This window comes from Wolffia australiana, chromosome 16, assembly GCF_029677425.1.
Source record: "Wolffia australiana isolate 7733 chromosome 16, ASM2967742v1".
Lineage (NCBI taxonomy): Eukaryota > Viridiplantae > Streptophyta > Magnoliopsida > Alismatales > Araceae > Wolffia > Wolffia australiana.
The window spans coordinates 4,411,248-4,428,792 of record NC_135850.1 but is presented as its reverse complement, the minus strand read 5'-3'; the positions used below and the strand labels follow the sequence as shown (position 1 = coordinate 4,428,792).

Genomic DNA, 17,545 nt, shown 5'->3' with positions numbered 1-17,545 from the left:
TTATTTTCTATTTTTAAATCACTTTATATTCATTGGTTCATCATGAAATTAATTTTATAAATAAGAAAATTTTTGTTTTGAATACTAAAGGCTTTTACTGATTATTTACAAGAAATTCATTAAATTTTTTTATAGGGGGGGCAAATATATTAAACCCTTTCTTTCCCTTATTCTGGATAAAAATGTAATCCTAGGTGTCATTCCACCTCTTATAACATTTAATTAGCATAATTTTTATTTAATATTTGATTTTTCCAATCCTTAGGAGATACGGACAAATGATAAATTAGAAACTAATAAATGGCTTTTTAAACTCTCAGGAACATGTGAGAGAAACTATATTATTCTAAATTTCTTTTAATTAAAAATGAGCTATATTATTTTGAATTTCATTTAATTCAAAAAGTGCAGTGGAATACGTAGCCCAATATAAAAAAATATGCCATTTTCTCACAATAAATACACATGGAAACCTGATTATGTGGGACGTTAAAAATATTCAATCATGACTTATTCAATTTAAATGCTTGTGACGTCAAATGGAAGCCATGTCATGTGGCATGCTTGCATCTGTTGATCATGTATATTAACTCTTTGATTAACAGTCAATGATTAGACATCTTTTCTCACAAAGGACAGGGAGCAGCCCAAATTTTCACCAACGTTACCAACCAAATGCAGAGATTGTGGACCAATAAAGACATGCCTTTAAGCTTATCAATGAGAAGAAATACGATTACTCTGGCCGTAGATGAGAAATAAAGCTTATAAAATTTTAGCCATTTTTTATTGGGGCATAATGACATAATATAAATGATATGATGAGAGTTTATATTATATCAACAATACCCTGTTTTATATAATAAACTTCCATGTTTATTTCACGTTGTCAAATTAAGGGCTAAAAGTAGGTTGTCTTTGTGTTGAGTTTAATCAATAAAATTTACAAACCAATCCTCGTAATAACTCATGATAGTGGATGAGTATGGGTCATCTCCATCGGGAATGGATTGTTGGGATTTTACTATCTCTAGATAGTGGTTCAGGTAGGTTGAGAAAGGATGGGTAAAGGGTATGATGTAAAAATTTGATGGAAATGGTAAGATGAGCGGGGATGTAGTACATATTTAAATTGTTTTTTTAGGTAAATAAGAAGACATGAATAAGAGGACATGAATAGGTAGGATGACATGAATAAGATGAATGGAATTGAGGGAGTAAGATAGACGATGACGTGAGAGGAAGATGATGGATATGGAAGACAAGTAAAGAAGAAAGGTGAGAGAATGAGTGATGTAGGGTTTTATGCCTTTAATGGAGAGGAGAAAAAGGGACAAAATTGCAAAAATGTAGAGCATGTCCAGTGGTGATGATGAATGATGATGAGTTGGAATTTAGGTGATGAGGAGGGTGGTATGGATCTAACAATTGTATGTGATGGAGAATGACAATGTAAGCCAATATACTAACATTGGATCCATATGTTTCAGTACAATCAACATGATGTAGACAGTCTGCCTATTTTTTGTAGACCTTGTACAAAATACAAGACACCAATAAAATCTTGATGGATATTCAAAAACCCCTGATGGTGAACATCATCAAGGACGTCGTCCGGTCGGTACCAAGTATCATGGCTCGGTACTGAATATAGGTAGTGGTATCAAACGTCGACGGTGTTGTCGTCCGATAGATAAAAAATGGGTAGATGTAACTACGATGCTATGCATGAGACGTCCTAAGTGTTGTACATGGAGGGTCCGACTCGAGGGAGGCGCCGAGCTCTGAGCTTGGACGGATCGCCGGGTGACGGCGATGGTGGCCTCTCAAACCTCGTTGGAGGGACGATGATGTCTACAACAGAACGTAATCTATCCGTAGGGCTCGCATGTAACGGACGGACTCTCCCGTACTGGTAAGACGCTCGATTAAGTTCGTAGTTTTCTCTCAATTCTTTTCTCTCTCACCTACCTAGCCCGAGCATGGTGGAGTTAAGACAAAGATTACACTGTAAAGAGTAATATAACAAGCGGCGGAGAGAGGACGTACCTCATTGTCGGATGGCTCTTCGTGCAGGTGGTTCGTCGATGCAGCAACTGTAGCGGGTGCGGTGGAGAGGAGCCGGAGGGTGTCTGTTGGGGGGTGAAGAGGAGCTGAGGAATAACAGCACGTGGTGTGGCTTCAGCTCAAGCAGGCGAGGGCCCCGGCTGTCACAACCTAGAGGCCGGCGTCAGCAGGGTCCAATGGCAGATGCGAGTGAGATAACGCCTCAACGGTGGGAGCGGCCGAGGTGGCCGTCGGCAACAATTAGCGCGACCGGGCGATTAGGGGTGGCAAGGCCACAACGTGGTGGATGACTCATGGTTGACTGGCGTCTGATCCAGAGGCACCGAGCAGACTGGCGTCGGTCGTCCAGCGTCTGTTTGACCGGGTTGGTTGAATGGTGTCAATCGTCGGCAGGAGCTGAACGACAGTCGTCGCTGACCGGCTTTGGTTGACGGGGTCGAGTTGGGCAGTATCGGCAGATCGAATCCGACCTGCTTGGCACCGGTTTAACCTCACGAGTGCTCTGTCGATGGCGGGTGGTTTGGCTCAACCTGGCCATCATCGGGCAGCTTGGCGAAGGCCTGGACCGATGACGGTGGCCCGCGTGAAAGATCGTAGGCTGCAAGGGAGCTCGGATAGCTGTCCACAAAGGGAGAAATCACTGCCCAATGGAGAAGACTCAGGTGCCTATAGCCGGTGCTATTAACGAGGGGGGCGAGGTTCCGTTGACCGGCCAATGTAGGCCAGAAGGAACGTGGAATACTGCCCAATTTGATGCCCAAGATGCCACACTGATCGATTATCCAACTGGTCACCTTCCTCTGTCGACTGCGAGCAGTAATTGCAACAGCAGGTCCAAGGACGGGGTGCACGGGAAAGCGGCACTGACCACGGTCGTAGGCATCTCTTGTGAAATCTGTGGGAACCTTCGCAAAGGGGGCTGACGTCAAAGGTGGGAGAAGATTTCGGGGAAGATTTTGGGGTAGGGTGATTTCACCTGGTGTATCGATTTCTCTTCTCCACCCCTTCCCCTTTTTCCTCTTCTGCTTCCTTCCTATTCTTCTCTTCCCTTCTTCACCCTCCCTTCTTCTTGGTGCGGGAGGGGGGGAGACCTCCTCTTCCCTTCTTGGTGGGGGAGGGGAAACGAAAATTCCCAATTCACAAAAGACAAGTCTAAGTTTCTCCTAGGGCACCCCTCTTCCTTTATGAGGGGGAGAGGCTAATTGGGCCCTAGGAGGACACAAGGGAGGGGATATTGGTCCAATAAGAGGGGGCCCTTATATAATGGGCCCCCATTACAAAATAAAGGGAAAAAAGAAGCAAATATAAAAGAAGAAAAGAAGAGATAAGGAAGAAGGGAGGGGAAGTCCAAATTGCTAGGGGTCCCCCTCCCACACGACGACAAAGAAACGCAGACAGACGGGACGCATCGCGATGCAAAAAAAACAAAACGACGAGTGAGAGAAACATGAAATACGACTAAAGAAGACAATGAAGGTCTAAATGCGATGCTTCACCCGGCTGTCGACGATGGTGGCAGGCGGCGGGGACGATGTCGTCGACGGTTCAAGATGGCGTGCGGCATCAACCCTGCTCTATTTGTATCTTCCTTTAGGATTAAGTGAATTCAAAGATGATTTTATAAATATCCAACATACGGATGTATAGAGGTGAGAAATAAAAAACTGCCCTCAAAATCTCATCTCGATCGACCTTTTGGATCATCAGGTATCAAGCCTTTAATTTGTATGATTCATAGTCATTGATTTAATCTAAATATTTCTCTTTCCTTGTCCTTGTCACCGCCAACAAGTTGGTTTCAAGGTTTTGTCTTTAGTTTGGCATTAAATGAAATGATTGAACATGATTATCATCTATCAACAACTCACATGGCAGCACGTGTCACTGAAGGAAAAAGACAACAACAAAAGAAGCCTAATGATTTACACGGCGTGTAAGACATGGCGACATGTTAGTGTGCACCACGTCCGCAATTTTTTTCAAGTCCAATAAACATTAGAAACATCAGCCCAAGTGCCCAGACCTGCCATGTGTACACAAGACACCATGTGTCTCATGTCAAGTGGGGTCGACACCACATTAGTTGACTTGTCCCCTTATTGGTCCATGTGAAGAATTTATTTTGAATAAATTATCTTTTTTTTGGGCCACATCATGACTACATTTTGAAAAAAAAAAGAAAATGTTTGCAATCATTGGCTATTATGGCGTTCTAATGCTGCAAGGTGTAATGCCACAATGGCACTTTTGAAGATGATTAGCATCCTAACCATTGTGGAAAGCTCTGATTCTTTATTTCTAGACAATTAAGGTCATACCACCTGATGAGATTGAAAATTTAACCAGAAAATGCATTAATAAATTCATATAAAATTAAATATATGGAAAATACATGAATATATTTTATTACTGGGAAAAAATAATATTGTTGTGATTATAATCACAAAATGATATATGACTGAACAATTCTAAAATTTAGACCCTGATACGTCAAGATATAACCATCGGAATGACCTGAAATTGTTGAAATTAGGTGCTGAAATGGGGGGGGGGGGATAGTTAAAATTTTCCTCAGCTCTAGTTGTCCGCAAAGAACAAAACAAGGTTTCAGAAGTCATCTTTTGCTGGATTGCTATCTTTTTTTTTATAATAAAAAAAATATAATAAAAAAATAATGATAACATGCATCATAATCATGAAAATTAAATTTAGTGAAGAATGACAAAAATAGGTGCACAAGGTACATGTTATCAATTAGCCTCTACAAACTTTTCTTTCCAATTATTGTTGTAGCTCATCCTTACCCTTCCTACACTCATTTCCCTACCTCCTCAGCTCATATACTTTCCTACCACTCCAGCCACACATCAATTATCTGTTGTTGTCACACTAACATATGTTAGCACATTCAAATGATCTTTTCCTACTGATTGTCTAAAATAAAGATTCATGATCTTAAACACTTCGTCCTCTATCTAAATTCACTTCCCATGACTTTTTCACACTTTATTATGGTGCATTTTCATTACCGCACACCTAAAATGAATGCTTCAGAGTATTTGGGCTGAAGGCGATATTGAATTCAAAATATATTGCTCTGGTGTAATGTGAAACATGTGAGATTTTTTCTCATCATCATAGTACCAATATTGGCACAAGAAATGGGCCTTAATCCTGTATCTTAATCCAAAAGGCATAATGGCTCACCATAAAGTACAATGAAATCTACATGCAACTTATAAAGTTAAGGCCGTGAAATTTACGTCTTTGTGCATAAAAATAATTATAAATCCATGTTATCAAGACTAAAGTGACTCAAAATGTTTTTAAAGACAATAATTTTATTGATTTATTGGTAATTTAAATGATCTTTGACATTATATTCTTATCTAATGAATTTGTTTTGGTCAGAATATACTTTTTATGAATTTTTTGACATTATATTCAAGAAGATACTTATCCTTTTAATCATTATCTATGTTATGTATAATTTATGGCTTCAAATTTACATTAGATTGTATTAAATGCTTTTAGGTCTCAAATGACACCCTGCCACATGTCTCCATTTGATCAATCACAGGTTTTGGCATTTGTTAGCACTGGTAATCATTGTTAAAAAGTGTCATTCTGGCATCATATATCATAAAGCCATACACCAATGATTACTGATGCAAATTTATTTTTAATACATAGGGTGATGCAGACCTATGGAAAATAAAATCAGACTAAAATTTTAATAAATGCATATGCCGTAACTAGGGAAAATGTTATGATATTCATTATTATTAAGCAAAAAGAAGTTGTGAGTGAATCCATGACATGAGCATGCATTATGTTCATGTGTACATGTGGCACGCATGAGTGTATGGGGCACACACATGGCTAATTATGAATGGTGAGAAAAGATAATAAACACAACATACATGACGCACACTGACATGTCACCATGTCATTTGCACAATCATTGGTGCATTTTTTATGATGACAATGGCAAGCATTCATATTTCATTAAAAACAAGTGGAGACAGGTTGTGTGGCACTATATGATGCATTGCCACATCATACATTGATCAATTCTTTGCAGGATATATGTCATTCATGGAGACACCCATAACGGATGGTGAGAAAAATGAATATATCACTAAAAATGGAAGATTTTAGATCTTTCACCTGTCAATAGAAAAAATGAAGAAACGGCGGCCGAAGGGGAGAGATAGTATTCAATCGAATGAATGATTAGGATTTTTCTAACTACACGGCTTGACATATGACCATCAAGATGAACTATCGAGATGAAAATTTGGGGGTAGCTTTATTTTTTAGCCCCTATTTCCATCCATTCTTTAGGTCTATAAAGTAAGGTGTCGATCTCCATAAAAATTATTATTGAGAATTTTTTATACATTTGTGGAATGATTTAATGAATAAGTTTCTTGGATCGATCAATCTTGATCTCTATATCCTAGTTGTTTGAAGAGGGGAAATTGAGAAAAGGGGGACCTCACTTGCTCTAACAAATTTCTAAGATTCTGGTGGAATGTAGTATATAAAGTAAGTCGAATCACCTTAGACACTATATTTTCATCATAATACTTATGGTATACCCATATTAATATCCCCATTGCATCACATCTTTCAAAATTTCTGTCAGGTCTTATGCCTTCCATATCACAGTGTCTTCATCATTTTCCCATCATTTTACATATGTAATCTTACTGTACATACTTCCTATTTATATATCTATCTTCCAACCTTGAAATGATTACTTTATCCTCCATATTACTCATATCTGTATCTCCAATCTACTATAAATTATATTAATCCTCTTAATCGTACCGGTAGTTATCAAATCTTCACCTCACATTTTTCTCATCTCAATTGCCCATGTTTTATATGTATCCCCCATCATCACATTAATCACTATTTAAAAAGTATTGACTCATTAATTACCATCCCCCACAGAAACAATACATACTTATTACTAGTTAAATTTATTTATGTGAGTAAATTTTTTTTATTGATTAGACACAGGACCAGTTACAAATTAAAACCATAATTTTGAGAATATAAATTAGCTTAGGAACAATCGCCCTTTGGGAATTCGTACCTTTAATTTGATGATTTTTACTCTCACCCACTTACCCTTTTTTAAGAATGCATCAACCGTACAAAGTTGCAGAAGATGCCAAGGGTAGGAATGATGCAGATTTTTCTTCAGATGTACTCTTTATATCTCTGAATGTTTTTTTCAATATATCTCATCATACATGGTTGAAAATGATGTCGATATCAAAGAGGCTTGAGATAACATAGAAGGTGATTCTGAAGATTATATGATTGAGAAAAAATGTAAGAAAGTGATGGCAAAGGTTGAATGAAGATTTGACTCTGCAAGGTTCTGAACCATTTATTACAATTAACACTCCTTTTGATGAGAGATTGAAGTTTACAACTGATGATCATGTGATTCAATAACTTCCTAATGTGTTTAAAGAGCCACATAAGAAGTTCAAAGATTTTACACTTACTTGCCAAACTTCTCACTTCCATAATGTTATGAATGAGGGCATTTAAATGAGATTTTTTCCTTTCAGTTTTAGGGCTAAACTAGAAGCCGGTTTACATCTTTATGTTTGAGCTATGACTCTTGGAAAAAATGTAATTTTTTTGTTAAAAATAAATTTATTCCTATACAAAAAACGAACACATATCATAGAACCCATGAAAACATATCAAAGAAGAGATATCAAAGAGCAATATCAAAATTGTGTGAACGACCCCCTGAATCCATAGGTGAAATATGGGAAATCTTAAAGGCTTAAACTGGAAATGTTCTCACCATGATATAGAAGATTGGAAAAATTTTCAAATATTTTATGCAGGCATATGAGATCTAGAAAGAAAGATAATATTATGTGACCAATGGAGGTGTTTTATGCATAATTATTTAGACGAGGCACTTAGAATTTATATTTAATATTTTTTTGCACATACTGACACTAATTATGCTTCTGTGAATTGTGATTGAAGATGTGTAAATGGAAAAGTACTTAAACATTACTTAGAAATGAATCTATGTGCAGCAGAAACTAATTTACAAATGGAAAAGTACTTTAAAAATTTTCTGACTTTAAAACAATTGGTATAGTTGAAAATCACTGTATTTATCTCATACTTGGCAAATAGATATATCATTTGTCCATAAATGCTATAGTGCTAATCATGTGAAAATGAATGTCCTTTACATGAACTGGTTATATATATATTTCAATAATTCTAAGATGAATAGATATGTAGGACAAAATTTGAGTAATCCTGGAGTCCGTGGGCACCCTAGAGAAACATTCCAAGAAAATTATTTCAAAATCATTTTCATCTACAGGAACAAAGAAATGTCTACCCTCATGGAATCTATATATTAATCCTTTGTATGATAAGTTTTATCATCATATACAACAAAAACATTAATAGATGGAGCAAATGCAAGCTCACATGATCAGAATGCTCCAAGATTGAATAAGGAAATATAAAGGATGAACAAAGAGAACAATATAAGAGTAGAGAAAAATCAAGAAGCGAAAATGTACGAAACAATATACCCTATCCATGTAAGTGGTAGAATCCTAACTCAGCCTGAAATTTATACTATGAATTTACATTTGGTTAAATTTCATACTTTATCTGCAAATCATCATAAAACTGTGCATGCAATTTCTGAAGTAAGGAATGGAAAAGTACTACCAGATAATTTGGAATTTATAAAGCAAGATGAAAATAAAAATATTTCAAGAAGAATTATATGAAACTAAGAATAAGAACCATATCATAAAGATTATGTTCTACCTTTTGAATTCCCTGATATTTTCAAAACTGAGAAAGTTAAAATGAATGCTGATGATGAACACCCCCTTGACATTTTAATTAAGAAACTATTATAATTCTCTTTTAGACTAAATTTTTGAATAATATGTGCATACCTAGTCAATTATCTAAAAAAATTTGACAAAATATTATAGAAAAACATAGTGATATAGGAGATTCCCTAATAAGGTGTGACATAGAAGGAATGCCTTTTTTTCAAAATCATTAATTGATTCAAGATCTGATTCCTAATATTTTTTCAGAAGCTTTTGATGATAAAATCTTGTTCAGGGATTTAAAACTCATAACTTTAGAACTTAAGTTACCTGACAGCTATATCAGGCAACAATACAAATTACTAGATGATATTATAGCTCAACTAGAGCACTGTTATTTCCCCATTGATTTTAATATAGATGATATGAACGTCACTTAAGACCTTACAAATTCTTGGATTATTTTAGGTCAACCCTTTTTTGGCTACACCTAGGACAAACACATTAAGAGAAGGGAATAGTATAGCTTAAAATTGGAAGATGAAAGAAGTTGAATTAAGATGTACGAATTGATAAAATATCATGAAAATTTCTCAGAAGATTTATGTTTACTTGATGTTTTTGAGAATTTTGTTATGTTTATTTATGGTCATTGTCTCAATAACTTCCTAATTAATTGAAGTTTGTTGAGAATGGTTTTTACTCTCTTAAGGAAAAACCTAAGTTGAAACTGACCATCATTTTCATTATTTGAAAAAAGTAGAATAGTGCAATAGGAAATGCTAGTTTCCCACTCGGAATAGAGTTTTTAGGCACTCCTTGTACACACAAATGATTTGATTTGAGAGATGAAGTCTTTGTACATAAGGTCTGCTTAAATCGGGAGTATTGGCCTAATTTTAAATTAACAAGTATTTTTAAATTACCAACCTTGTGCATTGCTTTTTTAGTTCTTGATGACTCTTTAGATGAGCAACAGTTATCATACAAGATCAAAAAATGCTTTTTGTTCAAAATAATTTGATGTCCTTCTAGATATCCTTATTTGCAATATATGTTTAAAGGCCAATATTCACTTCAATATGGTCTCATCATAACTAAGTTATTGAATGATTTCAAGGATCTGAGAAATGAAGGATCTGATCAGCGCAGAGGTAATTTGTCCATCGACTTTATTGTGTGGTTAAAATTTGTTATATTTTCTCAACTACGGAAATTCTCAAGGTTTCATGTCAATCATGACCCAAGAACCCAACAACCATAAATATTTATTTATTAAATCCTAAGTTATTTTGAAGTATCTTCTCAAAACTAAGAGATTTTTCACAGGAATTTATTAGACAAATAAGAAATTATTAGTTTAGGTGGCCAAGGAATAACCTAAGGGTGGGGTGGATTAGGTTCTCTATTTATATATTATACTCTAGGAATTTTCTACCTAATAAATGAGGTATAGGAAATGGGTGACACAGTTGTTTTTTTTAGACAACTTAGGGTAATCCTTAATGCAGTTGGGTAACCATGTTTGTGTAAATGCCCCCATGCAAATCACTTAGAAATAGGGCTGAAAAAGGATACCAAGAAAAAGAAAAATTCAGTGAAGCTTTGTCGTCCTCAACCCCCAAAGGCTTCCACGGAATGACATCGCTTGATGTATTTCAACTTGGCCCCCAAAGCCTTCTTATTATGGCCCCTAAAGCCTAAACCTAAGTGATCACAAAGATCAACCAATAACAGTATATTTTGGAATAATGTCTTCTCCTAAAATACACTTAGTATAACTACTTAAATAACATTCAAGACAAGGACCAATTTTATGTATTTCAATAAGAATACTTTTATGTCACGAGTTTATTGACTCAGAGATAAATATTCTTAAATATAAATATGACTTCCCTTCAGTAATACCTCCTTGTTTTTGGTTTTTCTTTCTTTAGTCGTCTTCTCCTCCATGTTTTTCTTTGGATACAATTCTTGATTCGCGTTTGACCTTTAGTTCTTAGAACTCAAATATATTTTTCAATCCTGCACCAAATTTGATGATTCTACCTGGAAATTTTTTGTAATAAAATTTCACGTAAGTGTTATCTCAAACAAAGTGTTCAAAATAAAATCAGATAAATCTCCAGAGATCAATCTTCCCACGTCCTTAGTTTACCGCCAGATTCCTCTGTGCCCAACTTTAAATCCCTGTAACTCTTTCAAAACTCACTAAATGATGCAGTTCTAAACTATTTGGGTTTTTATGGATGTTAGAAACAATTCATATGTTGAACAGAAGCTCAACATCAATATATAAGTTATGCTAAAGATTATAAACTTATCATAAGGTTGAGGATGTGCGAAGTTTAAAGGCCAGCCTTTTTCCCTTCAAATATTGCAACACCCTACACCAAAAACCACAATTCCAAGTTCTATGGACTTGGATTGATGTTATAAACAAATGATAAGTTCAATGAATACTCAAAAAATGGTTGAAAATTGCTCCAGGGATTGATAGATCTTTCTAGCTTTTGGACTACGATTTTCAAAGGGCAAGGAGAAGTTATTTGAAGTTAGGGCTCAAAACTGTATATATGGGCTTAGAAATATGAAAGGGCATAATGAAAATCTGTCAAAATTCCAACATTTATATGCATAGATTATGACTAAGCAATGTAGAATAATAATGATTTTAATTTCTACTTTTTAAATTTTTAATTTTACCATTAGGTCAAAATACCTTTCATAAGTTAAGAGAAAAAACTAGCCGATATGCCAAGGATTTGAGTTTTAAAATAATATTAAACTTTTAGGTATGCTTACAACATCATTTAAATAAAGATATCACCTTTGGATAATAGTATCTTCATGTAATTCATTTTCACTAAATCATCAGTAAATTCAGCCTTAAATACTCGAAGGTAGTAAATAGGATTTTTAATAAGTTATTCAAAAAATCAAATGAAGACAAATTCACACAAAAACCTGAACAGTGTTATAAAATGTATTTATCTTTATGTGATAAAACATACAAGTCCAGAATGCATGAATTGATTTGTTCAGCGTATGCTCAAACTAAGTAGCCTTTTAATATACATAAGGCTCCTATTTTATCTTCACTTACAATCAGTCAACTAGTTGACAGAGGGCCTATTATGCTTTGACACAAAATTATGCGGCATGCATTACTTTGAACATTCATCAAAACACACATTAAACTATTGTGCTAAAATACCCTTAAAGCTTAATCTTCAGAAACAATTGAAGTGCATTATGTTGACGAGTGGGGTCAGTGAGTATAGCCCTATGGTTGTTGACCCGAGGTCAAGGTGCCTATGTAAGTTCTAGATCACCTAGAAAAGCCTTGAATTTTCAAAATTTTAACTAATTTTAGATTATGGAATGGGATAGGGTGCGATAAAATGAACAACATTCGAAACCTGATTTGAATGAAAAAGAAATGGCATGGGAAATATGAAGAAATGGATGCATTTTGAACAAAAAATTAGGTGTAGTAATAAGAGATGATAGTCTGTAATATTTGGAGACACACATTTGTATTCTAGAGAGGTAAAAAGGTAGAAAAGGGTAAAAAATGATCCAAAATGAAGGATATGATAGTGATACTTTGGATCTTGGTTCCTAAAATGTTGATGCTCATGTTTGGAGCCCATAAAACATATCCCTAAACTTGAATCCTTATAATTTCAAGGACCAGAAAAAGATGAGCAAAAGATGATCACTTCAATTAGGCTGAACAATGAAGATCCTCAAAAGCCTAATCCTCCTGGCCAACCACTATCAGAGAAATTTCAGATTGAGCTAAAGAGAGATAGAAAGAGGAAGAGTGAGAAAGGAAGATAATGTTTATACATAGGCCGGTATCTAAAATGCTCTTCAAATTTGTTTCTTCTTTTTATCATCTTGACATTCCTTCCTCTTTTTGCATTGGTTGAATTTGGATGTCTCAAACTTATTCATTTGCATTTCGTGCGCTTCCATAATAAGGAAGTTAGAGCAAATGGTGGAGGAAATGAAGAAGTGGCCTACATACTGGTCAATATGTTGACATATCATAAGTTTTTCGATGTATAGTACGTTTCCGTGAAGATTGAAACAAAGTCAATATCGTGCATAGGTTGGTGGTTGCATCTGTAATCGAATATCATATCACTATTAAATTAGCCTGATTCGTTTATGTTTTCAGATCATATTAATGTGTTCGATTTATATGTTAATGATTATACACTGTACATTAGTTAAAGTGCCCCACTATTTGTTTATTCTTTTTATCTGAATGCCATTCCTTCCGCTTTTCCCATTGGTTAAATTTGGATGTCCCAAGCTTCTTCATTTGCATTTCGTGCTCCTTAACAGGGATGTTAGAGCAAAAGGAGGAAACAAAGAATGACCCACATACAGGTCAATATGTTGACATATCACAAGTTTTTCGATATGTAGTATCTTTCAGTGAAGATTGAAATAAAGTCAATGTCGAGTACATGTCGGTGGTTGCATCCATATCAAATATCATTTGAATTTTAAATTAGCTTGGTAAGTTTATGTTTTCAGTCTACATTAATGCATCCGATTTGTGTGTTAATGATTATTTATAGAGCATTATTTAAAATGCCCTTTAATGTGTTTCCTCTTTTTATCTGCTTGACATTCCTTCCTCTTTTCTCATTGGTTGAATTTGGACACCTCAGGCTTCTTCATTTGCACCTCTGCTCCTCCTCCATAGGGAAGTTAGGGGAAAAGGTGGAGGAAACCAAGGCGTGGTCCACATATTGGCTAATATATTGACATATCATATGTTTTTCCATTTATAGTATCTCTCGGCAAAGATTGAAACAAACTCAATGTCATCTATGTGTTGGTTGGTGTATTCGTCATAGAAGATCATTTCACTATTTTATTAGCTTGGTTAATTTACGTTTTCAGTCCACATTAACTGATCCAATTGGCGTGTGAATGGCTATAATTTTGGTTTTAATTATTTGAAATCTTATATTAATCCAGGCGTTATATGCGCAGATTTGGGAACTATTTATGCCAAACTATTAATGTACATAATTAGGTAATGAGTACGTTGAATTTCAATGTGAACTACAGAGCAGTTTAGACCATTTTTATTTCTTCAGCATGAAGACATTTTCTTGCAGGCTTAACGTTTGAAGTTGACAAAGTAAGAGAATTATAAAAACGAAATAGCAAATTAAATGAAAAATGTAAACCACGCTCAGCGATGCAGACTTGAGGCTGATAAGGAGGATGCATTTGCCGTGTAGGAATGAATTATGGCAGGAACCACGTCACACAACCATAGGATAGAATCTAATTAGAAAAGACTCTACTTGCTATTTCATTATTGCATCTTACATCACATTACTTGGGTCCGGCATCCAGCGTCGGTTCGCCCACGGTAACGTTGCATACAACTTCCAGGCTTAAAATCCGTCAATGTCTGCCGGATCAGGATGAGAGGGCGCTTAATTGATTTAATTCCATATACGGGGGCGCGTTCTTCGACCTGTGTTCGCGATGGGAAAGGCTTTGGAATTATCAAACTTCTATCTCCGTTATTACAGGATTTAAGTCTAATTAATCCCAGAAATCTTGGTTTTCAAGACCGTAAGGAAAAAACGACATATGGGGTAAGGGGGGTGCGCTCCGGCCTATAAGTAGAAAGCGCAATAGCGTCAGAGGAAACCATCCGACAACTCCTACGCAATGGGTTTCGTAACTGTTCTCGCGGCTTCCTCTCTCGTCGTCCTCTTCCTCAGAGTGGCCTGGGTTACCCTGTCCTGTTACTACTTCACCCCGAGAAGGATCAAGACGATCATGGCGAAGCAGGGCGTACATGGACCCAAGCCCAGTTTCCTAATGGGAAACCTCATGGAAATAGCCTCCCTTCTCTCCAAAACCACCTCCAGCGATATGGCCTCCATTGATCACGACATAGTCTCTCGCCTTCTGCCTCACTACGTCCTCTGGTCCAAGCAATACGGTACTAGAGACTCAGCCAAACCATCAAAATATCCTCCTTTCTTTTATATGTTTCGCGTTTTCCTAAGTTCTTCATCGTGTCCTTTGGTTCAGGAAAGAGGTTTATTTTCTGGTGCGGTAGCGAGCCGAGGATGTGCTTGACGGAGACTGACATGATCAAGGAGCTGCTGTCGTCGAAACACACGCACGCTTCAGGCAAGTCTTGGCTGCAGCAACAAGGCTCTAAACACTTCATTGGCAGAGGGCTGCTCATGGCCAACGGCGACGACTGGCTCCACCAGCGCCATATCGTCGCGCCGGCCTTCATGGGCGACAAGCTCAAGGTAACTTGAACTCTATTTCAGCGCCACTATCGAACCGTATAATCAAGATATCATCCCAAAATATCGTCCGTCTCTTACTGTTTCTATTCGCGATGGGTAGAGCCATGAAGGGTACATGGTGGAGTGCACCAAGAAGACGATCGAAGCCTTGCATGCGGCCATTGACTCGAGAATCGGCGAGATAGAGATCAGCGAGTACTTGACTCAATTAACGGGAGACATCATCGCGCGTACCGAATTCGACAGCAGCTACGAGAAGGGGAAGAAGATATTCGGCTTACTCACTTGCTTGCAATCTCTCACCGCTCAGTCAACCCGCCACTTGTGCTTTCCTGGCAGCCGGTGAACAGTCCCCCCCTTCCTCTTCTTCTTAGTATCTTAATATCTTAATACGGCGATTTGACTAGAATCGTCAAAAATAATTCCCCGGCAGGTTCTTCCCGAGCAAGTTCCGCAGAGAGATCAAGAATTTGAAGATGGAGGTGGAGAGACTATTAATGGAGATTATACAGAGTAGGAAAGAAGGGGTGGAGGTGGGGAGGAGCTCTTCCTACGGGAATGATCTGCTTGGAATGCTGCTTGCGGAGAGCAAGAAGAAGAGAGAGGGCTTTAGTTTCACGCTTCAATTACTTATGGACGAGTGTAAGACTTTTTTCTTTGCCGGCCACGAGACTACAGCTCTTCTCCTCACTTGGACTGTGATGCTCCTCGCCACCGATACCAAGTGGCAGGATAAGGTCCGCGAAGAGGTGCTTAACGTGTGCCACGGGGAAGCGCCCTCCTCTGACCACTTCTCCAAGCTCCCATTGGTTCGTCTTCTTCCCCGAACCACTCCTTGGACGACGGATGGCGGATTCTTTTTTCTTTTGGAAAGATAACTTGTTTATTGAATATTGATTTCCTCAATACACAGCGCTGATTTGGATTTTGTATACTTGTGGGTGCAGCTTAACATGGTGATCAACGAGTCTCTGCGGCTGTACCCACCGGCCTCGCTTCTGCCGAGGATGGCATTCGAGGATATCAAGCTCGGGGACCTGCACATCCCCAAGGGCCTCTCGATATGGATACCTGTTCTGGCGGTACACCATAGCGAGGAGCTCTGGGGAAAGGACGTCAACGAGTTCAACCCCGAGAGATTTGCCGGCAAGTCTTTCGCGCAACTACGGCACTTCATGCCATTCGCTGCTGGCCCGCGCAACTGCGTGGGCCAGTCCTTCGCGCTGATGGAGGCCAAGATCATCCTCGCCACGCTGCTCTCTCATTTCAGCTTCACTATCTCGCCCAATTACCGGCACGCGCCGGTCAATGTCCTCACCCTGAAGCCTAAGCATGGAGTGCTCGTCCGGGTTCGACGTTTACATCTCTAAGCGTCTTCTTCTTCTTCGACCGGCAGCTGGAGTTTTCCTTCATGACGTTTTGCTCCTCCCTTCATGTCTTGGACATCGAGCCGTGTCGTATGCATGCTTTTCCCGCTTCTGTGTCCTGACTGAGCCGCGAAAAGCCATTCTGGACAGAAGTGCGAAAATAAAGATGATAAATCCATATGAAAAGTTTCCGTAGTGCTGGCCGTAGGTGCCAAGACAAAGGAAGAACGATCAACGAGGGGGTCCACTTAACATGGGCTTGGATTTTACCGGGTATCTACGTCATACTATTGTCGCAGAGGACATTTCTGATGTATCGATGTTATTTTTTTACGCACGCGGCAGAAATGGATGGGGAATACAATAGGAAAGAGTCACGTCGGGCGTCTTTTGGGTTCGGCCTTGTCAATTTTGACAGCTTATGTCGACATGGTATATGAGAAAACAGGTGTTGAAGGATCAAGCTAAGCCTCTTCCAGCTGCTCTCCCTCGTATAGAGTATCGATTAATAGCCGTCGGCATGAACGAACGATGAGCTTTGTGGGAGGAGGGGTAAAATACTTACTCCTCCGGAAGCGCATAAGAGAGAAAGGCCGTTGTTTGAGGGGACTCGAAGGAAATCTATTTCTTCGGTTTGTGAGCTGAACTCCCAGGATGAGACTGTTTCAAGACGGCGTTGAAGCTAGAGATCCATGGAAGCGTGGATTTAGTCTTGATGGCCATGAAATCGATGCACCTTTTATTGTTAGATCGCATGGAAAGAAATAGCGTAGATTTCATTAGTTTTTGAGCCACCTCAAAGTATAGAAGCTCGGTGGATGAAACTTTGTTTGTCGACGAAAACCGGTGCATAAGTTCTAGCTGGCTTTTGAATATTTCCTTATTATATTATTTTTCTTACGGGCTTTCAATAATCGTCGATAACGTTAGTAGAGAGGAT

The 17,545-nt window shown here is 37.8% G+C and overlaps 1 protein-coding gene across 1 annotated transcript; it reads left to right on the top strand.

The window, feature by feature from the left end:
- The first annotated feature begins 14,434 nt into the window (after positions 1–14,434).
- LOC144713966 (cytokinin hydroxylase-like) lies at positions 14,435–16,711 on the top strand. The gene is made up of 5 exons (XM_078588706.1): positions 14,435–14,916; positions 15,009–15,238; positions 15,339–15,580; positions 15,672–16,047; positions 16,186–16,711. The coding sequence occupies exons 1-5, from the start codon at positions 14,640–14,642 to the stop codon at positions 16,606–16,608; spliced, it is 1,548 nt and encodes a 515-aa protein (XP_078444832.1). The 5' UTR covers positions 14,435–14,639; the 3' UTR covers positions 16,609–16,711.
- Positions 16,712–17,545: the final 834 nt, after the last annotated feature.